Source organism: Lithobates pipiens, unplaced genomic scaffold, assembly GCF_037356315.1.
Source record: "Lithobates pipiens isolate NorthernLeopardFrog02 unplaced genomic scaffold, aLitPip1_a1.2 Scaffold_16, whole genome shotgun sequence".
NCBI classification, from domain to species: Eukaryota; Metazoa; Chordata; class Amphibia; order Anura; family Ranidae; genus Lithobates; species Lithobates pipiens.
Window position 1 is genome coordinate 366,126,913 of NW_027507748.1, and position 24,194 is coordinate 366,151,106.

Genomic DNA, 24,194 nt, shown 5'->3' on the forward strand with positions numbered 1-24,194 from the left:
ATCGGGGACAGTTGGGAGCTATGTAGGGTCCTGGATTAAAGGGATGATGTGGCAACCCTAGAGTAAAGATGAGCTCAAGCGTGTTCACATATTCCACGTGCAGAGCCTGCCAGGAAGTCGGCGCAGCGCTGCGCTAATCACAGGCAGGGAGACATTTCCCCGATGTGCGGCTGCAGAGATCGGGAAATATCTCACTGCCTGTGATTAGTGCAGCGCTGCGCCGACTTCCTGGCAGGCTCTGCACATATTCCATGCGAACACGCCTGAGCTCATCCCTACTCTAGAGCTATGAGGTTGTACAATCAGATTGTACAGTGTATTACTGTGTCCAACAACTATTGCATGCCTGTTGCATCTGACCATCTTGTGTAACATGCCTGCAATGTTTGACATTCTCTTGTCACCTACCGTAGCAATATATTCCCTATATATTATATGTACTCTCCATTATCAAAAGAACAGACCACCTCTGGTGTACAGTGTAGTACAGAGCTACGAGTCACATGACAAGGAAAGGCGTGGCTCAGATGGCTGACTGTCCCTCCGCTGTACAATCGTCTATCAGGAATCAGGATATAGGACGCAGGCGGATGACGATGCATAGGAACGTGTAACCTCCACGTAGACGGGCGGAATGAATGGGAGGCGTGGTGATCGGTGAGTAGGCGGGGATTTGTAGCCAGGAGAACGATCGTTTTGTTCTTATTCATAATCTATGCCGATCCCCGCCCACTGTCTTAAAAGCAGCCAATCCGCGCTCTGCCTCCCTGGGAAGTTAAAGAGACTGCACTGAGCCGTCAGAGTCCAGCGAGTGACAGACTAGAGGTTAATCTGTAGACCTGACACCAGGTGAGCCGACCATCCACACACAGGGGAGGGTGAGAGCGGGCATTGTGTTCCTGGTACTCAGAAGCAGGGTGATCATAATCCAAGCCATAGTTAGTGGATGTCTGATTGTATTGTAATGAGTACAGGGAGCCGATTACCGTGGAAGGCAACTTCCATTGATTAGTCCTAATCACAGTCACAGGGGAAACGATTCTGAACCAATCAGGCTGCACCGACAATTTATTCTCTAATCCAATTGTACTGAAGGGACCCAGAAGTGTCATAGCAAGGCATACAGATGGGCCCCTGGGGTTACAATGCAGCAACCTAGCTAAACCCCCTCTGAGCAGTATAAATCACATCCCTGGGACAAGGAGCTGACAATCTAATCCAGATGCTTGGTACACCTGTGAATATACAACGTCTAGAGTTGTGCCTAATATTGGATGCTGCATACTATAGTGACTCTACAATTAAAGGGGTTGTAAACCCTCAAAGGTTTTTTACCTTAAAAGCGGAGGTCCTCCCAAAAAAAACCCTGAACTTTTACAACCCCTTTAGATCTACCATGTAATCATAATGTAATGCCTGCCTGACTTCATACATAGATTGTTTAGGTTGTTGTTGGGTTTTTGTTGTTGTTTGGTCTTCTTCTTCTTCTCTTTTTTTTTTTTTTTTTTTTGTGCTGTAAATACCTGGTGATTCAGTCGGCTCCCTTTTTCAGAGTGGCAGCACTATTGAGGTTGCTCTGCCCACTTGTGTTGCCACTTGTTCTGGGCATGCTCTGGATTCTTTCAGAGGAAAGCCGTGAACGTTCTCTTTCCTTCAGAGATCCTCCCCACATGATATTCCGACATGACAGATTCAGGGTGGCTCAGGGATCTTGATTGACAGCAGAGCATTTCCTCCTTGCTCTGCTGTGTATCATGCAGTATATGGGAATGGGTGGATGGGGCTCCAGTGGACATGTGATTATTTAGGGCTCATTCACACCATAGTGCAGAGACGTCAGTTTTTCTGCATGCGTTCTACAAGGGCACAAAAAAAAAAAAATTGCTCTCTATCTGCCCTGTTCACACCACAACACTGGTATCAAGTGCATTTTTTTTTCTGGGGGGGGGGGGGGGGAGACTGACCTGACATTAACATTGGAGTGAATAGGGCACATAACTGACGTGCATGAAAACTGCTGTCGTTTTTCCCATCAGATTTCATGTACATATGGTGTGAACGAGACCTCAAAAAAGAGATCAGTGGGATTGATTTACTGGAGCCCTGATAATCTGGTGAGGCTGTGCATTGTAGCCAATGAGCTTCTAATGTCAGCTTATTCAGTTAGGTCCCTTTCACACATGCAGACCATTCATTCCATCAGTTACGTCGCTTCAAAATGCATGAAGTATTTCATCAGCTGCTCATCCAGTTTTTCATCAGCTGCTCATTCATTTCTCATCAGTGTTGTTTTTTGTTTGTTTTTAGTTTCCCATTACAAGTGCGGACCGTTTGTCAGTTTACTTCTGTTTTTCGAATGGAAGAAAAATAGGGCTTTGATCCATTTAAAAAAAACAGGTGTTGACAGATGCGCATGTAAACGGATGATCATCCATTTACATCCGTTTTTCCATGGAGATGCATTGATGTGTTTTTTTTTTTTTTTGTTTTTTGTTTTTTTATCCGTCAATGGATAAAAAACGGACCAATGGTCTGCATGTGTGAAAGGAGCCTAAGTATAAGTCAACCTAACACTAAAATCCTTGCATCTACAGACATCCACGATCTAACACTAACCTATCTAGCCCTGTAAAGAAGAAATCAGTATACATACCTTTTCTGAAGCCAAACTGACCTGATCCTACGCTGAGCTGTCAGCTGTGGCTTTGCTGTGGAGGCGGGTGCAGAGGAGTTAGCCTATAATGGAAGCCCCATAGTAAGTCTGAGTGACATGACTTCCCATTAATTTCACAGCCGTTGTTGGCTAACTCCTCCTGCAGAGCTTCCGCCACTGGAGACCGGACCAGATTGGCTTCAGAAAAGGTATGTATACTGATTCCTTCTTTATAGGGACAGATAGGTTAGTGTTAGATCGTGGATGTCTGTAGATGCAGAGATTTTAGTGTCGGGATGGAAGCTTTGACAATAAAACCTGGAAACAAATTGGTTACTATTCAAAGCTGCACCAAAATGTTACACGCACCAGTTTTACTAAATCTCCCCCTATATGTACAGTGGGGAAACCAATTATTTGATCCCCTGCAGATTTTGTGAGCTTTGCCACTTGTAAAGAAATTAAGGGCCTATAAATTTTTATCATAGGTGTATTTTAAATGCTAGAGACAGAATATCAATCAAAAATTCATAAATACAAATGTTCTAAATGGAGTTGCAGTTCAGCACGTAAAATAAGTATTTGACCCCCCAAGCAAAGCATGACTTAGTACTTGATGGAGAAACTCTTGTTGGCAAGCACAGAGGCAAAATATTTCTTGTAGTTGGTTAGCAGGTTTGCACACATCTCGGGAGGGATTTTGGTCCATTCTTTACAGAAATTCTTGATATCCTTAAGGTTTCTTGGCTGTCGCTTGGCAACTCAGTTTCAGCTCCCTCCATAAATTTTCTATAGGATTAAGGTCTGGAGATTGGCTAGGCCACTCCATGACCTCAATGTGCTTCTTCTTGAGCCGCTCCTTTGTTGCCTTGGCGGTATGTTTTGGGTCATTGTCATGCTGGAAGGCCCATCTTCAGTGTCCTTGCTGAGTGAAGAAGGTTCTCATCCAAGATTTTACAATACACGGCCCCGTCCATTGGCCCCGGAGCTGTGTGAATCAGCTCCTTTGAGAGCTTGTGACAGTCTCCTGTCATGCGATTTGGATGTGGAGAAACCCACATCCAATTTTATTCTATCTATCTCTCACACGCACATCCAGCCTCAAAGTTAAATGCTTGCTAAGGCCTCATACACATGGTCACATGAGGCCATACAAGTTACATTTCTTCACCCAAGAGACACAACTGTAATGGATGGGTGTACACCATACTTGCTTAACACACTGTCTGCCCATTAACCCTAAAGACAAAAGGATAACCTCTATTGCAATGCATATCACTTGAATGTTGAAGGCCCCAGCAGATGCTTCTGTACTCTTGTAAGCACAAACCAGGCCCATAGCTCATAATACCATTAATATATATAATTTTGACTGGGCATGGTAAGTGCTTGCATTCATCCTCTCGGGAACAAATAATTGGAGTCCTCACAATGGTTCCTTTATATAAATATGTATTTCAATATGTCCACATCACCAGCGGCCCTAGTGCTGCTAGGAGGAAGCGCTAACCACTTAGCCACTGTCCTGCCCCATTTGTAAAGCATGGTTGATGCTGACCAGTTTACTTTATACACGGATTGTTGGTAGAAGTATACAGGCAAGTTCTACCTAGCTCACTTGGCAGCCATTCAGAGCTCAGCTCTTTTATATTTTGATTTTGGTACCAAAGGCAAAAACATATATAGCAAGTAACTAAGTGGTTCCTACAAGCAGAACTTCTGGTGTGTGTGTGTGTGTGTGTGTGTGTGTCAAAATTGTGCTTAAAAACTGTTCCTATGGGAATGGTTGGCTGACTCAGCATTGCAGAACACCATTAACATGCAGGAAATAAGTGGGATATGCAGGAAATACATGTAATCATCAGTAGCACCTGCTCCACCCTGTGACCTTTGAGATAATGTTTCAGGATGGATTATGCAAATTGTCTATTGAGTGGGCAGGTCTATACTGTCATGGCGTGGCTACGTAAGAATTTTTATAATTCATAAAATCTACACAGTCAAGGAGATTCCAGACCAGAGGAAAGGATGATTGAATTATACTCAAGTGGAAATTTAGTATGCAAGCTCGTGTGTGTGTGTGTGTGTGTGTGTGTGTGTGTGTGTGTGTGTGTTATATGAGACCTGAACAATGGTGCTACTTTACACAACCCCAATGGACAATGCTGTGACCTGGTGTTTTGAGATCAGGATATCTAGGAAGGTCCATGTAAACTGCCCGTTGTGTCAAGAACAAGGTTGCACCTCCAATAAGAACATAGTATTGACACAACTGACGTATAGAACAAAATCAGACACCAGTAAATTATATACCAAGAAAAAAAAATATATAATTTTCATGTATTATCCTGGATATACAAAAATATCAATAATACTGGAGTCATCCACATATAATACTGGTATCAAGTCCTTGTATAAATATGGTTGAAAGGTTGTGTTTGATCCCATAAATCTCTGACAATATCAGTATATTTTGTTAGGTCTAAATTTCTTCTAGCCAGTGCCCGGGATGGGGCAGGGAATAAAAAGGTCATAAAGGCAAGCAATCACCATATCACAGGAATATGAACCATATTAAAATACAATTCATAATGATACTAGACACCATTGTTCTGATTACACATTTACCGTGATCACAAATGGGCGGGTGAGAATTAGGACAGTTACCTCTCCACCTCATGTTTACCATCTTTTGATTGATTGGTTCCGAATATGGGTGATAATTCAACAATGGGATTGCACCCCATTAAAAGCAGAAACGCACATGATTTGAGGGAGACCACACCCACCCACACGATAATACTTTCTGAACGAACACGAAGCTTGGCGATAATTGACCACTCCCTATCTCATTGGACAAAACAAATATATTGCAACTAAATTGGCTATTGTGGTCCCTGAGAAATTGTCTATTGTCCACTGCAATTTGATATCCCCTTTTAAGTTAGGACTTTTTAAATTAATAATCTATATCTTGAGGAGCCAACAGATAGATATTTTCCGCCTTTCTTCCAGCCGGAGAAAGTCCAGAAAATTGTCTTACAAGCAACAAGAGATAATAATTTTTTTTATTATTATTTATTTAAAACCGGGTTAACCACCCCCTTTTTAAATAGTTGGTTGGGGCTGCCCCGGGGTTATTTTTCAAATATTAAGAAAATTTGTTTTGTTGTTGCTTTGATGTCTTTGATTATGTTTATGAAATATTATCTACTAGAAATTCCGGCATTGTATAATTAATTATACTTGTATATTAATGCAACTATTTACTTATTAATTTAATTGGGAGATATTTATACATTGATAAGAATTCCTCATAGATTAAGAACTCAGGAAATTGTTGTGGTTTACAACTGATTGTCTGAACAAAATTCATATTTTTATTTAGTTATTGCTGTAATTGGCTAGAGGCACTGTAAATCCACTGTACCTATATTCAGAAACGACCCTTTTATTTATAATTTACCATTCGCCAAACACTAAATTATATTTTATTTAAATGTACCCCTTTTTAAATTAAAATTTACGTACCACGCATTCACAACAATACCATGGTTATATTTGTTAACGATGTTCGTCTTCTACCAGTATAACCTGTATATCCTCATCTGGGCTAATGTTGCCAAGGTGTTATAGGTGGCCATGCTCTGTACAACCTGATTGTACAATCTCCTTTTTAGATTGATCAAAGCTTTGTAATGGGAGGACACACCTAAGCAAACCATGTAATGCAGGCAGGCCCTTGCACTACATAGTTAATTGTATAATCTTCTTCAGCTGTACAATCAAATTGCTAATATCCATGTTTTTGGTTGTGTTTTTTAAACATAATGTAATACCATGAATCTGTTGATTTTAGTATTTACATTGTGCCTTCCAGCAAAGAAGGGATATGTCATTATCTTAAGAGTACTTACAAATGAGGATTGCACACCACCATTGTGGCTCTTTTAGCTGTTCTCAGTCAGGCTCTCTTAATGCATCCTCCTCCCTTTTTTAATAATGATTGATATTCTGGAAGCACTGGTTTAATAGCTGGATGTAATGCATACAGTAGGTGATTCATTTTAGAAGTAACTTGGCCAGGGTGTACGTGCTGGTTTCAGTAAGCTGAGTTTTTTTTTTTTTTTTTTTTAATCCTCCATGTGGCATGATTTTCATTTGGTCAACCATCTCTATAAAAGTTTCTTCAAGGAACACTACTTCTTTGTGCATTTTATTGGCTGTGCGGGAGTCAACAGCTAGATTCATGTTTTTAATTAAGGTTCTGCTGCCAGCATCTTGAGCCAGTTAATCTATTCAGTGAGTTTCTCCCCTTTTTAACAGAACATTTTTCTCTTTTTCTCTCGTGTTTTCTAAACAGGTAGTACAATGACTGGGAAGGTGTTGGTGACTGGAGGTGCTGGTTACATTGGTAGTCACTGTGTCCTGGAACTGCTGGAAGCTGGATATGAACCAGTAGTCCTTGATAATTTCCACAATGCTATTCGAGGTAAGCCAGACCATAGCAAACTATTTTTTAATTTTAATGTTTTATTTTTGCATAATTGGAATATTTCAATGGTTTTTAATCATGAGATTTTCTGTGTCCTGCCTGGGATCAATTTGCCCAGCGTTCCAACAAATCTTGCTCAAAATTCAGTGAACGTGAACTTAATGGCAAATCTTATTGAAGTCTATAAGGGTAAACCTTGTTTAAATTCTGGCGTTTTTGAGGGCAAAAACACAGTAGAGCAGGTCTGTCATGTGGCTTCAAGGGTAAGACTGAAAATACACAACAGTAAAGTTTTTGCAGGCAGTCTCAGCATATCGCAACAGCATATCCCTTGCAGCACATATTTAGCTGTAGAATGTTTGTTTATTTTCTTGTACTATTGGCTTGGGTTACGTATTCATTTTTTTTATCAAAATGTTGAAGACTTGTTTCACTGCAGGATAAATATTGGCTAGTAGTTTGCTGTGGCTCACCCTGTCCTCACTGATGTAAAACCATCCTACCACTGGCTAATTTCTGTCATGCTCTCATTAAAAATTAGGAGACTGCAGATGATACAGCCAGGGCCGTCTTTAATATTGATTGGGCCCTGGGCAAAAATTTTCTTAGGGCCCCCCCCCATGCAATTTCGCTCTCCACCTTCTCTGAGACATACAATAAATAGCAGCTAGACTTAAAATCAGTTTACTGTATCAGATCAGACAGCGATTGCGATTGGTTGCCAGAGGTTACAGCATATCATTACTGCTTACTGACTGGTTGCTAGAGGTTACAGCACTCCTTAAGGTTCACTGTTTAGTTGCTAGAGGCTACAGCACATGATTTCTGCTTGTTGATTGGCTGCTAGAGATTACTGTACAGTAATACTGCTCACTGGTTGCTATAGGTTACAGCACATCATCTTCTCACTGCAGGGGGGGCATGATATACATATGAATACTGCCTTTATTTACATATCAATGCCGTTGGCCTCAGCTATTTACATATGCATGTCACTGCTATTTATATATAAATGCCGGTTATTTACATGTAAACACAGGGTCGGCAGGTGAGTCATCTGTACACAACAGTAGGGCAGAGCTGGGCAGCATTAGTAGCAGCACTTCACACTGAGATATCAGGACACAGCACGGGGCTAAAACCTCAATGGACAAGGGAATGTAAACTGAGATAGTTGACAAGTATGAGGCAGCTGCCTTGGGCCCCACAACAATGACAGGGCCCAGGGCAGCTGCCCCTTTTGCCCTGCCTTAAAGACTGCCCTGGATACAGCAGTGTAAATTTTGCCAGCAGCAGGACATTTTTAATGTGGAAGAACTGGCACAAATGTACTAGAGAATAGTAAAGAGTAGGGACTGGTGTTTTACTAAATGAATTAAGAGACCGCAGATGACACCGTAGTGTAAAGGTTTTTAATTATGGGGATTAAGGAGGACACTGTGAATTTGTGAGGTAGTTTAGGTGGACAACGTTTGGCTTATGTATGTGTGTGTGTATATATAATATTATAATTGGGACACCTGCCTTTTACATGAACTCTTCAATATTGAGCTGGCCCACCCTTTGCAGCTATAACCGTTTCAACTCTTCTGGGAAGGCTGTCCACAAGGTTTAGGAGTGTGTCTATGGGATTGTTTGACCATTTTTCCAGAAGTGTATCTGTGAGGTCAGGAACTGATGTTGACAAAAAGTCTCTGCTCTAATTCATCCCAAATGTGTTCTATCAGGTTGAGGTCAGGACTTTCTGCAGGCCAGTCAAGTTCCTCCACCCCAAACTTGCTCATCCATGTCTTTATGGACCTTGTTTGTGCATGAGTCCTAATTATTTGGTGGAGGGGGGATTATGGTGTGGGGTTGTTTTTCAGGGGCTGGGCTTGGTCCCTTAGTGCCAAAGAAGGGAACTCTTAAAGAGTCCGCATACCAAGACATTTTGGACAATTTCCTGCTCCCAACTTTGTGGGAACAGTTTGGGGATGGCCCCTTCCTGTTCCAACATGACTGTGAACCAGTGCACAAAGTAAGGTCCATAAAGACATGGATGAGTGAGTTTGGGGTAGAGGAACTTGACTGGCTTGCACAGAGTCCTGACCTCAACCCCATAGAACATCTTTGGGATGAATGACAATGCATATAATTTTTATTTTATTTAAGGGAACCTGAACCTTATCCTAGATATGTATGTGATGAAAAACATAATCTTATTGATTAATGAATACTGTGTAGACGTATTCTGTTTGTCTTTCTAATATGTATTATAACAGTTTTTCATTTTATATTGGAGCTAGCTGGGAAGTTGTAACCAGGGTGTAATAAATGACTATCTGGAATAATCACTCTCTTAATTCCTGCAAGGGGTCAATGGTCTTCCTGAAAGTCTGCAGAGAGTGCAAGAAATTGTAGGCAACAAGAAGATTGAGTTTGAAGAGGTGGATATGCTAGACCGGGCTGCCCTGAACAGTTTGTTTGACAAGGTACATTTTTAATCATCAGTGTTTACGGTAGATTAAAACCCTTACTGGAGGTACATGTAGTATTTAAAGCACTCTGATGATAATTTAGTGGAGCAGCCAGAATCTGGAGCAGTTGTGCACGGCAAACCTCTTCTAGCATTTTCAAAGCCTAACTGAACAAGCTAAAATGAGATGCTTATTTGCTACTATAAGTATGCACAGATGTGCTAGATTCTGTTGAAGTGGAAGTAAACTCCCCTATCGTTTTCAGCCAAGGAAGCTGCTATCTTTGCCTCTGTTTAAATGGTTCCCGACCGGCGCACGCCGATGTACGTCAGCAGAATGGCACAGGCAGACATATTGACGTACAGGTACGTCCAATCTTTAATGCCGCCCTGCCATCGTGAGCGCACCGCGCGTGCCGGTCGGGACCCCAGTGAGTCCGGTTGCGGGTCCAGCAGACTCTATCCCCATGGGCATACCCGCGACCATCTCACGGGGCGGCTGAATGGAGAAATGCCTTTTTTAATTTATTTTTTATTCTTTAGTTTCTATAAATAGTTGGTATATTTTGTGTGTGGTGGTTTTTTATTTTTAATTTTATTTTTTTCCCCCAATGAAATGTGAGTATTTCTTGGAGACTACCTTGAAAACGTGTACAGAAAAGTTGTTTATTATTATACAGGATTTACTTAGCACCAACAGTTTGTGCAGCACTTTTATATCGGTGTTTCTCAACTCTCAACCTTTTCCAGTTGGGACGCCCTTGAAAAATATTTTCAGTCTTGAGGCACCCATGTTCAAGGCTTGGTTCACGTTAGTGTTGTGGAATATGTGCAAAAACCCACACTCGTTCCAGACATTCACAAATGCTCTGCTCTTTAGGGTTACCATTAATGCTTAATGGTACCTCACACATTGGCAAAAATGGTGCAGTGAATATAAAAAAGAGGGTTGGGGACTTCTTTCCCTGCATTTCTGTGGGTAGGGAAGCCCACTGCAATCAATGGGCTGCCCTACATGCAGCACACATCCACACAGATGTGAACCAAGGGCTTGTTTTACATGTCGGGGAGTGGGTGGTAAAACCACATAGTTGAGCTGATTTATCACCCCAACTGCTCCCCCTTTACCTGCTGTGGCTGCAGCAGGAGGTATACCAAGCGTGAATGGGGCTGTAACTGCAACCACCCCCAACTATGTGCATTACACGGTTGCAAGTGGGGTGGTGCTGCATTTACGGGCTTAAAACAGGTGGTGAGGAGGCAACAAATTGCCTCTCTACCACCTGCCAAATGCCTCTAAGAAGCAATCTGAGCATGCATTGCTTTTCAGAGGAGCTGCAGTCCCTGCTGCTATCACAGACATGCCCTAAAAAGCACATGCACACATACAGATACGTGCAGACACACATGTGCACCCACATGGCTGGACAGACAAACACTCACCCTGCCTGACTTTCACTTTGAGGCTGACCAAGCTCCCTCACAGTGCCGTTGTACAGTTTGGCAGGGGATCGGGAGATCGGGCTCATCTAACAGCCCTTCTCTACCATGATCTCGCAGCACACCTGAGAACCTCTGGCGGCACATCGGTTGAGAAAGGCTGCTTTATATCACAAAGTGCAGTTACAATACAATTTAATACTAGAGGGTTAGGTGAGCCTGGCTTTTGAGAGCTTAAAATCTTTTTTTGATAATGTAATATGTGTGCTTTATCCTCTCTCCAGCACAAGTTCTCTGCTGTTATGCATTTTGCTGGCCTGAAAGCAGTTGGAGAGTCTGTGGAGAAGCCATTGATGTATTATAAGGTGAATCTTACTGGCACAATCCAACTCTTGGAGGTGAGTGTTTTGCCGTTGTGTTGATTAATATAATAATATAAAATATAGGCTTCCTTTTAGGCAGTTCTTGCTGATTTTAGTAATTAAGAGTTGTTAGTTTATGATGCGTAATACTGAGTGAGGCTGGATTCACACCTGTGCAGTTTTAGTGCTTTTTGCATTTTGCAGATTTGCACTACAGCCCATTTACAATTTTTTTCCTATGGAACACGTTCTGTAGTGCAAATCTGCAGAATGCGAAAAGCATTAAAAATGCATTGGTGTGAATCCAGCCTGAATCGCAAGCGCTGTAGTATTCAAGGGTTAGTCCACAATATATAGATGTAGACACATGAGATGGTCAGAGTGACAAAGGGCCCCTAGTTCACAGGTTGGGCACCAGGATGTTAGAGGCTTATGTCCACTGATTGTTTGTTATAGCTCTCAGAGAGTCTAATGGCCAGGGCTCTCTGCTTAGCTTTTTGGGGTCTACAAACCTACTGTGGCCATTTTGGATTTTTTTTTTCTTGTATCACATTTACATATATTGATCCTATAAAAAGAGCTTACTGATTATTCTAGAAAAAAAGACCAAATATATCCACCTCCCTTTTTTTTTTTAAGTATGTCTAAAGGAAATCTTTTTGGTTTTTTCATATTGGTACGGCAATCGCCATGTCCTGAATACCTACGTGTTGCAAAATGACCAGTGTTTAAGTTCTTAGGATACAATAGATCATTGAATTGTTTTAATTTCTGCTTCCAGATAATGAATGCTCATGGTGTAAAGAAAATAGTGTTCAGCAGCTCTGCAACAGTCTACGGTGACCCCAAGTACCTTCCGTTAGATGAAAAGCACCCAGTCGGTGGGTGCACAAATCCATATGGAAAAACAAAATATTTCATTGAGGAAATAATCCAGGATCAGTGCAAAGCTGATGCGGTGAGTGATAAACCTTTACAACTGAACTCAGATTATCAACTACTGTCTTAATACAAAAGTCACGTGGTGCATTTTTAGTTAAATCTTGGTGGGCTTTGTGTATTTCGTCCAAATTTGGACAGCACGTCTGTGTTTTGCCTTTGTGCAAGAGATTCCTGTGATAAAGACCAGTCACTACTTCTGCTGTCTCCTTAAATCAAGTAACTGGTCTTCTGCAGGCAGTCTGTAGTGGATGGGACCTGCTATGTGCAGGACAGAGGTGTGTGTGTGTGTGTGTGTGTGTGTGTTATTATTCTTTACAAGCTAACACCTGGGTTTGCAAAGGCACTTTGTACACACAAAGTCGATTTATATCCTTTTTAGCTATCTGGGAATATGTGTGTGTGTGTGTGTGTGTGTGTGTGTTTCTGCTTTAATGGAAACCTATACTGAGAATATACAAAGCTCACCATGCCTAACGTCTCCTTTTTGAAATTTTAATCCAAAGTCTCCTATGCTTTTTTAGTATATAATCAAAGTTTGGCTTCAGTGAACAAATTGTGTGGTGTGGTTCATTTTCAATGGGTGAAATAATATGATCTATGTCTTTTTAGGAATGGAGTGCCATTCTCCTGCGGTATTTTAACCCCATCGGAGCCCACATATCTGGTCGTATTGGAGAAGATCCTCAGGGCATTCCAAATAATTTGATGCCATATGTCTCGCAGGTTTGTACGTAATGGAAATACATACAGTGTGAGTTGTTGGAGCAGCCAAACATATGTTCCTGTGATTTCAGCAATGGCTGTGTATAATAAACTAATAGCTAAGATATGTTCAATAAACCAATACGTCTGACACATCAAAATAATATTTTCAATGTTTTGTACATGGCAGCAAATTTTTTTATTTTATTTTTTCTCGTACAATATTTAAATATCATCAGTTCTGTATCCCACTTACCAACCATCATGTCTAAGCTCCTGCTGGAGTGAAATGCAGAAGAGCTGGTGGACTTTTCCCTGTATCATATACTTATTTGTCGGTGTATAAAACACCCCCCTGAAAATAGAAGGGAAAACTGTGCCTGTACACTGATTATCATTTTTTTTTTAATTTTTTTTTTTTTTTTTTTTACCAACATGGGGCGGGGATCGGGCGGTCCGCCCCTGGGTGCCACCCATTGAGGGGGGGTCAGGCTGGCCACCCCGCCTCTCCTGGTCCTGGGACAGCGCTGCCAGCATACTTTAAAGTTAAGAAAACATTACTGCCAGTCCTTTCTCATATACCGCTCCTCCTAGCTTTTTATTTGGAGGCGGAGAGCAGTCACATGAGCATCAGTGAAAGGGAGGAGAGCAGTCACATGACTGGGTCGATGAAAGCGCAGTGTTAATTGAGGTATTTAGAAGCCTTGATTTACAATGAGTAACACAGGAGGAGCAGTGTGGAAGGGGCTGACAGTGATGTTTTCTCAACTTTAGAGAATGCTGGCAGTGCTGTCACAGGAGACTGAAGGCCAGTTTCCTGGGAGTGTGGGGCTCCTTTATAATGAAAAGGGTCTGTGTACTACGCAAGGGGCTGTGGAAAGGGTTCCCCCCCCCCCCCCCCCAAAACTTCCATCTTAAAGTTAAGGTGCATGTTATACGTCAATAAATACGGTAATATTTATACTCTGGACTTTTGGAAGCAGAGTGGCTCCTTGTTCAGCACACAGTTGAAAGAAATATTTATGTATGTTGGTGAAAAATCTTAGGCTTTGAAGTCTGCAAGAAAGCTGGGGTAAAATGGGCATAACCCACATTTTGCCTGTTATTCAGGTTGCTGTTGGAAGACGGGAGCACCTGAATGTCTTTGGAAATGACTACAATACACCAGATGGGACAGGTAAGCAGTATGGGTTAGATTACATCCTGTGTGATGTTTTTAGTTTGCTAAAGTATGGTGCATCCTGAATTGCCTTTGCAATGAAATATGGGTTCTGCACCCCCCCCCCCCTCCTTTTTTTTTTGTTTTTTTTTTTTTTTTTTTTTTTTTTACGGATCTCCTCTAGTATCATTCAGCCACTTCCTGTCTGCATGTAGTCACTTCAACTTTGACTGCACTTCATTGATGGGCCTCCCGATGGTGATAACGGTGGATCATGTCTGCAATGTGTGTCAAAAATGACCGCTTGCATTATTTACCAGGAATAGGATACAGATAGGATGATTCAGTAGCACAACTAGTGGACTATCGCCCTGTAACAAGAAGTCCTGTCCCTGCAGTTATACCTTTTCCCCATAAGATATCCTCAGTCTTTCAGTTTGAATGATGCCTAGCTCTGATTTTGTTAGGAAGACTGAGCAGATCTGTGAATGCAGGGTCATGGATCCTCCTTCTGAGGCAACCTAACCACAGTGTCCCCTCATTTGCCTTTTTCAATAAATCACATTTCAGTCAATTGTTCCTAGTCTATATAACTAGAAAATAAATTGAAATATTGGATTGGCTTTAATGAAATAGCGTAACATTAGTTAAAGTTGAACTTTGGGCAGATATAAAATACACAAATGAATGCAGCTCTGTAATCATTTAATATATATTTAGATTCATTAATTTCAAGAAACTGTGTACCTGAATTAGCCCTATGCAATCCTTTGTACAGCAGACCTCAGACTGGGTGAGGGATAAGCAGCACAAAGGACCCAGTAAATTGTGTTGCAATATACAGTAAAGAACATGCTGATGGGATGAGAGAGCAGGGCAATAGAGATACAGGTGTCAGTTTGTCTCTTCTCCTTTCACTACCCAGTTAGTAGATCCCCGGCACTAAATGACAGTAGAAAAATCTGTTCCCCTTCCCTGTCAGGAAGAACTATGCTGTGTGGCAGAGGTGTGTAACTCACAGATCACAGGGGTGGATGGAAAGAAATAGATTTTTATTTTATTTATTTTTTTGCGAAAAGCACAGTATGTATGCATTTCACATGTACTCCACTTAGAGTTAAAATGCAGTAATGACCTATTTCTGTAAAAAAATAAAGGAGTAAATAAAAACCTTTTTTATTTATTGGAAAACAATAAAAATTATTGAAATAGAAAATGTAGTAATGAGGATTGCCTTCTAAAGCCCAGCAGTTTTATTGTATTTTGACTATAATACATTCTGGATGTCTTTTTTTTTTTCAGGGGTCCGAGATTACATTCACATAGTAGATCTGGCTAAGGGTCACATTGCTGCTCTCAATAAGCTGCAGACCAGTAGTAGCTGTAAGGTGAGTCTTCATTTTCCATACTGCATTTCTTTAAAAAAAAAAAAAAAAAAAGTGTGTGTGTATATGTATATATGTGTGTATATATATATATATATATATATATATATATATATATATATATATTATAATAAAAATTTAAGATCATTTTGGATAGGAGAAGTACGAATAGCAAACTATGGATATATTAAAATAAATAAAGTTGGTACAGGTGCCACAAGCAGGATGCTACAGGAATTACAAGAGACTTGCATCCAGGCTTTGGGCAAACAATGACTAAATGCAGGAAATGTACAGAACAATTTTACAGTGCAAAATACCTGGGTATTTGGACTTGATTTTCTATGGGTTACCTGAGCTTCGTCCCAGGCCACACCCAGGTAACTATTTGACTGTGAACAGTAGCATACAAAAGAAGGAAAAAATGGAAATGTAATTGTAGAGGCACAATTCTCGCATACTAGTCCACCTGTAAAAGAGGCTGGTTTACATGTAATGCCCTTTGATGGCTAAGAATGTGTCCCAATTGTGTTAGTGGGTCAAAACAAGCCTATGGCGGCTATTATCTTGTTTTCATATTCTGATATAGCTCTATTTTACAAAATTACTTTTTAATGCAATTGTATCTATACAGTTGAGCTAATACTGTGCAAAAGTTTCAGCTAGCATTGTTCTCTGCTATAGTTCCTCTTAAAGAAAATAATGTTTTAAAGGGTTTAAGTCATCAGGCCATTCTGGCACATGGAGAGTGTGTGCATTAAAATATAATCTATAAATTGGTGGCAGCTGGTCAAAAAATAATATATATAACTCCCCAACATCATGTAGTATTAGTGTGCATATTCAGCTGCCTTAAAACAGTTGTTCATTTTTGAAGCCACAGCAGAGCATCCTTTACATTTTTAAATTGGAAGACTGCTTATGGTTTATGCTTTGCAGGTATATAATCTTGGCACCGGAGTAGGATACTCTGTACTGCAGATGGTGGTGGCCATGGAACGTGCATCGGGCAAAAAGGTTGGTCTCTATGTAGCCAAACATGCTATATTTCATTTCTTCTTCCCTTTTTTTTTTTTTGTTTACAACTTTATTACCAGACGGTTAAACCTTGATCTGTTCAAGCTGACTGATAAACCTTGACATTGTAAAGAAATATAATTTTATACATACACAAATTGAGTACTTATCCACCCCTTTACCCCGGCTGTATTTATTTATTTTTTCAGGTATCTTTAGGCCAATTATGTAAGATCCCCTGTCTTTTTTGGCAGTGGGCGCACCTCAATGAAGCAGAGAGCATCACTGATGTGATGACTTTAGGACCACTCTCTGCATCATTGATGTGAGTGCAGGGCACTGGTTTTATTGGTAATATAGCCAATGGAGTATTGCAGCACAAGCTGCACTTTTTATTTTATTTTTATCGTTTTTGGCAAACTATTTGTATTACATAAACAATGTTTTAGAAGTGATGCAATGTGTGCTTGTGTCCTAAGATTCCATATAAAATTGCACCAAGAAGGGACGGGGACATTGCAACATGCTATGCAGATCCAACCCTGGCTAAAGATGACCTTGGCTGGAAGGCAGAATTTGGCTTGGACAGAATGTGTAAGTTACAAAAAAACTGCAAATGAATATAAAATGCTGTTTATTGGTATTAAATTTTCTGCAGTGATATTTTGGGGGGGGGGGGGGGGGGGAAACATTTAATTTAGGCCAAAACATTTTGCAATATGAACTTGGCTCTTTTATTTTTTTTATATACTAAGGTATTGAAACAGCATGAGTATTTAATGGCTGGTAGTTTTTAGAGAAACTCCATAGATGATGGGAGAGGCAACTGTCTTCCTTGTCTTTGTGGATGTTTGGAAGCCCTACAAAGTCATCTTTGTTAGTTTTATTGACCTGGGACTGTGCAGATATGGACTTTTTTCATTTATATACTTTGTTTTCATTACCGCACTTTTTTTTTTTTTTGTCTAAATTGCTTGTTTGAGGATTGTCTGTTCACCTTTCAGTGCCAGCTGTATCTTTTTAACTAGCACTCACTGTTTTGTACTGATTTTGTAAATGAATGTCTGTGGAGGTTCTTATCTATCCAGGATATGGTTTATCTGAGGTCATATTCAACTGCAGAGAACAGAATTTTGACTACCGAAATTGAATGTTAATCTTCCAAAAGCTAATCCATTTTTTTTGTTTTTTACAGGTGAAGATTTGTGGCGGTGGCAGTCCTTCAATCCAACTGGGTTTAGCACTGAATCATGAGAAGCAATGTTTACAGATTTCTCCCTTACTATTTTTTTTTTTTTACCTACTTCACTAATACTTATTTATAATCTGGACAAGAGTTTTTCATATAGTACTACAAATTACTTCTAGACTTTCAAACCAAATCTCAGGACCTCATGCAGTACAAGGGCCATTTGCTCATAACATCACTTCTACCTCCTGCATGTAATTTCACAACGGTTGTAAAGGAACAATAATCTGGACATTTTGTGATTGATGAACATTTTTGTAATTAAGGAAGAAAAAACAAAACCTTGTTATGACGAAACTTTTAAAATCAACATCTGCTGTCATATTCTTGTAAAATTTAATCAAATACATTGTATCCTGAGGAATGGTTATGATGCTAATTGCATGACGGTAGAAAAAAAAATATTTATAAACAATTGATTTTTTTTTTTTTTTGTTTTGGCTATTAAATGATCATTTCACAATATTTGTAAAGCCTGTCATCAGAAAGCAGTTAAGATTTGCTTTTAGGATAACTGGGTTATACAGGCAAAAAACAAAACAAAAAAAACTGTCTTCTAGTCCTACCAAGAACAGATGATAAATTCCAGTGTTTCCTTGAACCTAGATACCATTTCCATACCTTCTACATTTCTTATAATTGTAAAAAAAATGGTTTCCATAATAATGTATATCCCACCACAAATTGGGTCAATTAGCCTAGGTGTAGAGTGTTGTGTGTGTGTGTGTGTGTGTGTTTTGTTTTTTTTTTTTTTTTTTTTTTTTTAAAAAAACCACATCCTGGCCTATAGCAAAATAACAGCCGGGTGGTAGCTCACCCGTTCTGGCTTGACGTCCTTCATAAAAATCTGGTCTATTTTCCTATCGCACACATTCCTGGAAAACCAGGCTCCCCAAGGGTATGGGGCTGTAGCAATTACCAGCTGGATCCTGGACACAGCAAGAAAGCGTATTTATTTGCCAGCACACCAAGGATCTACATCCACTGTCCAAAGGTTCTATATTGCAGACAGATCACTTTAAAGACAAGTGCAACGTTTCAGAGCAGCACAGGACCCCTTCATCACATGCCTGACAAAGGGGTCTTCCGCGACTGGAAAATGTTGCACTTGTCTTTGCAATGTGATCTCTCTGCAATGAAAACTAAAATTTGTGTGTGTCCTTGTCCTTCAGAACAAGCTACTCAGGCAGGCCCCCAGGGGTATGCAGCATGATGTATCACTCCGACACACTGCATCTCTGATCTCTATGATGTAGGCTCTTTACAATGTGATCAGCTGTGTTCAATCACAGCATAACTAGGAAGTGCCCACGCTGACAGGGTGTCAGTAGAGGAGAACCGATAAGCAGCTCATGATGGGAATCTGCACTGATTATCGGTGCCCACCAGCCTTTTTTTTTTCCCATTTTGTTTAGCAAAAAAAAAAAAATTATTTAAATGCCACCAAAATAAAGCACTATCTGTCTCAAATGGGGAAAATTTTGTGCGAGTACAGCGTTGCATGACCGCGCAATTGTCATTGAAAATGCGACAGAGGTGAAAGCTGAAAGTTTGGCCTGGGCAGGAAAGGGGTGGAAGTGCATTGTACTGAAGTAGTTAATTACTACCCAAGGCATATGTGCCTTGAGTGGTATAGCTAATAGAAGTGATGTATGTCCCATCTTCCTTTTATATGCCGAGTATGGTACTTTGTGATGGCTTTGGATTACTTACTTTGAGGTTTATGGAGTATTCATTGGTGGTATTGGGAGCTGCTGATGGATTGCAAACGTCTGTTGCTTATTACCTTTTTTTTTTATTTGAAAGAGAATAATTAGCGGCTGGAGAAAAGGCAAAAAGATGCGTGCAGTAGTGAAATCATCACCATTGTGTGGGAGTGTCAGATATTGGAAAACCAGAGAAGGAGAGGGATGGTGTGATCAGGATGGATTAATTTGCCTTTGGATGTGGGAAGGAGGAAATGCATGATTTAGAGTCAGTCATTCAGAGCTGACTTCTGGAGGGGATGAATGACTAACAAAACATAGTAAATATGCACTGCGCAAAAATATTTAAAGGAACATTTTGAAAACCCTTGAGATCTCAATGGGGAAAAAATAGCATGCTGGATATCTATACTGATATGGACTGGGTAATATATTACAAAAGGATGCCACATTTTTTTGATAGAAATTAAAACCTACAGAGGGCTGAATTTAAAGACACCTCAAAAATGTAAATAAAAAAAAAAAAGATGCAACAGGCTAGTCCATTTTGCTGAAATTTCATTGAAGCAACTCAAAATGGTACTTTGTATGGCCCCCACATACTTCTATACATGCCTAACAACCTCCGAGCATGCTCCTAATGAGACGATGGATGGTGTCCTGGTGTATTTCCTCCCAGATCTGGACCAGGGCATCTCCTGAACAGACGGAAGTGCAACCTGGCGGCTTTGAATGGACCAAAACATGTTCCCACATGTCCCAGAGATCTTCAATTGGATTTAGGGCAGCTGAGCGTGGGGGCTATTAAATTTCTTCATCTTTCAGGAACTGGCTGCATACTCTCGCCACCTGAGGTTGGGCATTGTTGTGCACCAGCATAGGATCTGACAATGGGTCCAAGGATTTCATCCCGATACCTAATGGCAGTCAGGGTGCTATTGTGCCTGTAGAGGTCTGTGCGTTCCTCCTTAGATATGCCTCCCCAGGCCATCACTGTCCCACCACCAAACCAGTCATGCTGAACGATGTTGCAGGCAGCATTACGTTCTCTTCGGCTTCTCCAGACCCTTTAATGTCTGTCACAGGTGCTCACGGTGAACCTGCTCTCATCTGTGAAAAGCACAGGGCACCAGTGGCAGATCTGCCACTTCTGATGTTCAATGGCAAATGCCATGGGGCCAAACAGCAAGCACAGCGTCCACTAGAAGAGGTCGGGCCCTCAGGCCAACTTCCCATGAAGTCTGTTTCTGATTGTTTGGTCAGAGATATTCACACCAGTGGCCTGCTGGAGGTCATTTTGTAGGGCTCTGGCAGTGTTCATCCTGTTCCTCCTTGCACAAAGGAGCAGATACTGGTCCTGCTGATGGGTTAAAGACCTTCTAAGGCCCTGTCCAGCTCTCCTAGAGTAACTGCATGTCTCTAGGTATCTCCGCCATGCTCTTGAGGCTGTGCTGGGAGACACAGCAAACCTTCTGGCAATGGCATGTATTGATGTGCCATGCTGGAAGAGTTGGAAGCTCAAACTACCAGTAGTAACACTGACCCTAGCCAAAACTAGTGAAAAACAGTCAGAAAAGATGAGTAGGGGAAAAACAAAATCAGTGGCCTGCACCTGTAAAACCATTCCTCGTTGCCATTCTCTGGGTTCTCCCTCCCCCATTTCAACCATGCAAGTTGTCGGGGCATGGTCAGATAAAGTAAATGATCCAATCATAGCTTTTTTTTAAGGATGTGATTATATTTCTTTTGGGAGACCAGAATATAGTCAATTCTGGAATAGGACTTATATTGTGCCGAAAAAATGTATAATCCCTGTCCTGTGCATGAACAGTCCTCCAACTATCTATCAGTTGCAGCCCTTGTAAAAACATTTTTTTGCTTTTCTTAATTTACATATGAAAGATCCGATGATGCTTTTAGTCGCCTCGCACCACTAGAATTACCTCCTTATGTTGTTGCAGATAGTCTTCCAGCTAATTTGTTTGGTAAGTATAGATTTACCAACGTAATTTTTTGGGAAAACAAAACAAAAAATATACTAAGCCGCGCTAACTTATATAAATATCAAATAGTGCAAAAATTTAAAAATCGTGAACAGTTAATATCCTCTACACATAAAATAGTGTACCCTTGTGTATTAGATAGCAAAAACATATATAGGTTATAAATACAAAAACACTCATTCCTTGCAGTATAGAATCACATAACAAATACCTATATGAAAAAAAACTCTGCACAAAACACACACCCAGTGTATGAACAGTAAGTCCAAGTCCAAGTGTATAAGTCACAGTAGACTACTTTTTATAGAAAACTGTGAACAAAAGTCCTCCACAAATGAAACATAAAGATTCAGAAAAGATCCATTACTGGGTCCATTGCAATAGTGCTTGAGCCACCACCGAAACACAATTAAATTTGCCGCTTACCAGAAGGGCATGACCCCCCACTACAGAGGGTCACAGAAGGCCTTTAGCTATGAGCACGTCTTCCAGCCTGGCGGGGTCCTTAATGCTCTCCCTGCATCACCACTCCAAATAAGGGTTGTAAAGTAAATACTCCCAGGGGTCTTTCTTATAGATCCAAAAGGACTCAGGGTGGAGACATCAAAGCCATAAAAGAGAGATAGAACTCCAAATAGTGTAAAACCCTTTATTACCAGAGATAAAAAAATAAAATTGCACTTACAGTGTATAAAAGATCAGAAAGCCTTGAGTCCGTTGCGCCGGCCGGACGCACGCAGACAGACCCGTTCTCCTGGAACCGTTACAAACACGAGGTGACGTTTAGCGTATCGCTCAGAATTTTTTGGGAACCTATCATATCCTTCACTATAAGGAGACGACACTCCTCATCAGTAATTACGTTTCCTTTCATGGTATCTGTCCTGTTATTAAAATGGAAACCACCCAAGATTTAGAATTCTGTGAGTACTATGATATATATTGGGGAAGCCATAGTTTTTATGCCATGGAATTTTGTCTCTTATAAGATGACTTGGGATTTAAGTCTCCTCAACTCCGCCAACACACTTATCCGTTTCTCTGGGATATTTAATCCCTCCTTGACGTTATACGATGTGAAATTAATTCTTGTTATTTCTATGTACTTTTAAATCTGACAGGGAGTAGAGGAGGGGGGAGGCCAAGGGACACCCAAGGAGAGAGAGGGGAAAAAAAGAAAATCCTTTCCTCCCACCCCACCCCCAAGTACGTAGTTGACTAAGTGTAAATACAGACCAGTCTTTTACGATGAAAAAATAGGATTTTTTGTACTTACTGTAAAATCCCTTTCTCTGTAATTCACTGACCGACACAGCTCCTCTCTGTAACAAAATGGGTTGTCAACCCTATCACTGGAGATTACTAGGCAAAGTTGTAATACAACACTTCAGAACTTTTAGTTCCACCCAGGGGGCGGTCCCTAGGCTACAATCCCCACAGCCTGCCCTAGCAGACTCAGTACATCAACAAGCAGTATAACGTAAAGAGAAAAAGGAGGGGCGGGTGCTGTGTCGGTCGGTGAATTACAGAGAAAAGGATTTTACGGTGAGTACAAAAAAATCCTATTTTCTCTTATATTCCCCAACCGACACAGCTCCTCTCCGTAACAAAATGGGACGTCCCCAAGCAGTGCCAAACGAGGGGTGGGAAAACAGCATAAAACTTCATCCACCATGGCAAGTGGGAACTAGTGAAACTCTACCCACCAAACAGTGCATGGAAAAACCACCACAAAAATCAGGGTATCCTCAACAGGAGTGATTACCCAAAAACCGCACCAAAACTGTGGAAGTAATGCAACCGTGCATTAAAATCAGGGTATCCTCAACAGGAGTGATCACTCAAAAAAAAAGTACTGTGTTTTTATTGAAAAACCAGGAAAAATAATATTTTGCATTTTTAATTGCAACTACACAACCGCCTGCAAAACTTTGCGGCCAAAACAGGCATCAGCCGATGCACTGACGTCTACCCTGTAAAATTTGGTAAACGTGTGGCCAGACGACCAAGTCACCACCTTACACACCTGAACGACAGGCGCCTGGTGTCAGAAAGCCCAAGACATTCCAATTGCCCTCGTGGAGTGGGCCATGACCGTAAAGGGGGGCACCTGCCCCTTCAAGGCATAGGCTTGTACTACAATCTGTCTGATCCACCTGGAAATGGTGGCCAACGAGACCGCCATGCCTTTCTTTGGACCAGCCACCGTACATCCTAAGAGCCCGAACCACATCCAGAGTGTAATGGGCCACTTCCTTAGGATGTTTCAGCTTAGGACACAGAGATGGCAACACAATGTCCTCATTGATATGAAAAGCCGAGACTGCATTTAGTAGAAAGGTACTTGCAAGACAAGGCCACCAGTTCTGAAACCCTCCTGGCCGATGCGATGGCCACAAGAAAGACCACTTTCTGAGGAATCTCCCTGATATTTTCAAACGGCGGTTATTGAAGCGCCGATAACACCAGGTTCAAATCCCAAGGGGGTAACGGTGGACGCAACGGAGGGACTACATGACGAATCCCCTGAACAAAAGTACTCACTAACGAGTGAGATGCCAGGGGTCGCTGAAAAGAAGACAGCCAAAGCTGAAATTTGTCCTTTAATGGTGCTCAGTGCCAATTT

At 41.0% G+C, this 24,194-nt stretch overlaps 1 protein-coding gene across 1 annotated transcript; it reads left to right on the forward strand.

The window, feature by feature from the left end:
- The first annotated feature begins 701 nt into the window (after nt 1–701).
- Nucleotides 702–18,289, forward strand: GALE (UDP-galactose-4-epimerase). Its single transcript, XM_077482068.1, has 11 exons — nt 702–849; nt 7,017–7,145; nt 9,501–9,619; nt 11,328–11,441; nt 12,187–12,363; nt 12,957–13,070; nt 14,160–14,226; nt 15,511–15,596; nt 16,533–16,610; nt 17,090–17,204; nt 17,806–18,289. The coding sequence occupies exons 2-11, from the start codon at nt 7,025–7,027 to the stop codon at nt 17,862–17,864; spliced, it is 1,050 nt and encodes a 349-aa protein (XP_077338194.1). The 5' UTR covers nt 702–849; nt 7,017–7,024; the 3' UTR covers nt 17,865–18,289.
- Nucleotides 18,290–24,194: the final 5,905 nt, after the last annotated feature.

What these genes read in the sequence shown, in the direction of transcription:
- GALE (XM_077482068.1), top strand. Translation starts at nt 7,025, where the DNA reads ATGACTGGGAAGGTGTTGGTGACTGGAGGTGCTGGTTACATTGGTAGT. An exon ending in ATCAGTGCAAAGCTGATGCG is followed by an intron (nt 12,364 to 12,956) that starts GTGAGTGATAAA and finishes ATGTCTTTTTAG; the next exon opens with GAATGGAGTGCCATTCTCCT. An exon ending in AGACCAGTAGTAGCTGTAAG is followed by an intron (nt 15,597 to 16,532) that starts GTGAGTCTTCAT and finishes TATGCTTTGCAG; the next exon opens with GTATATAATCTTGGCACCGG.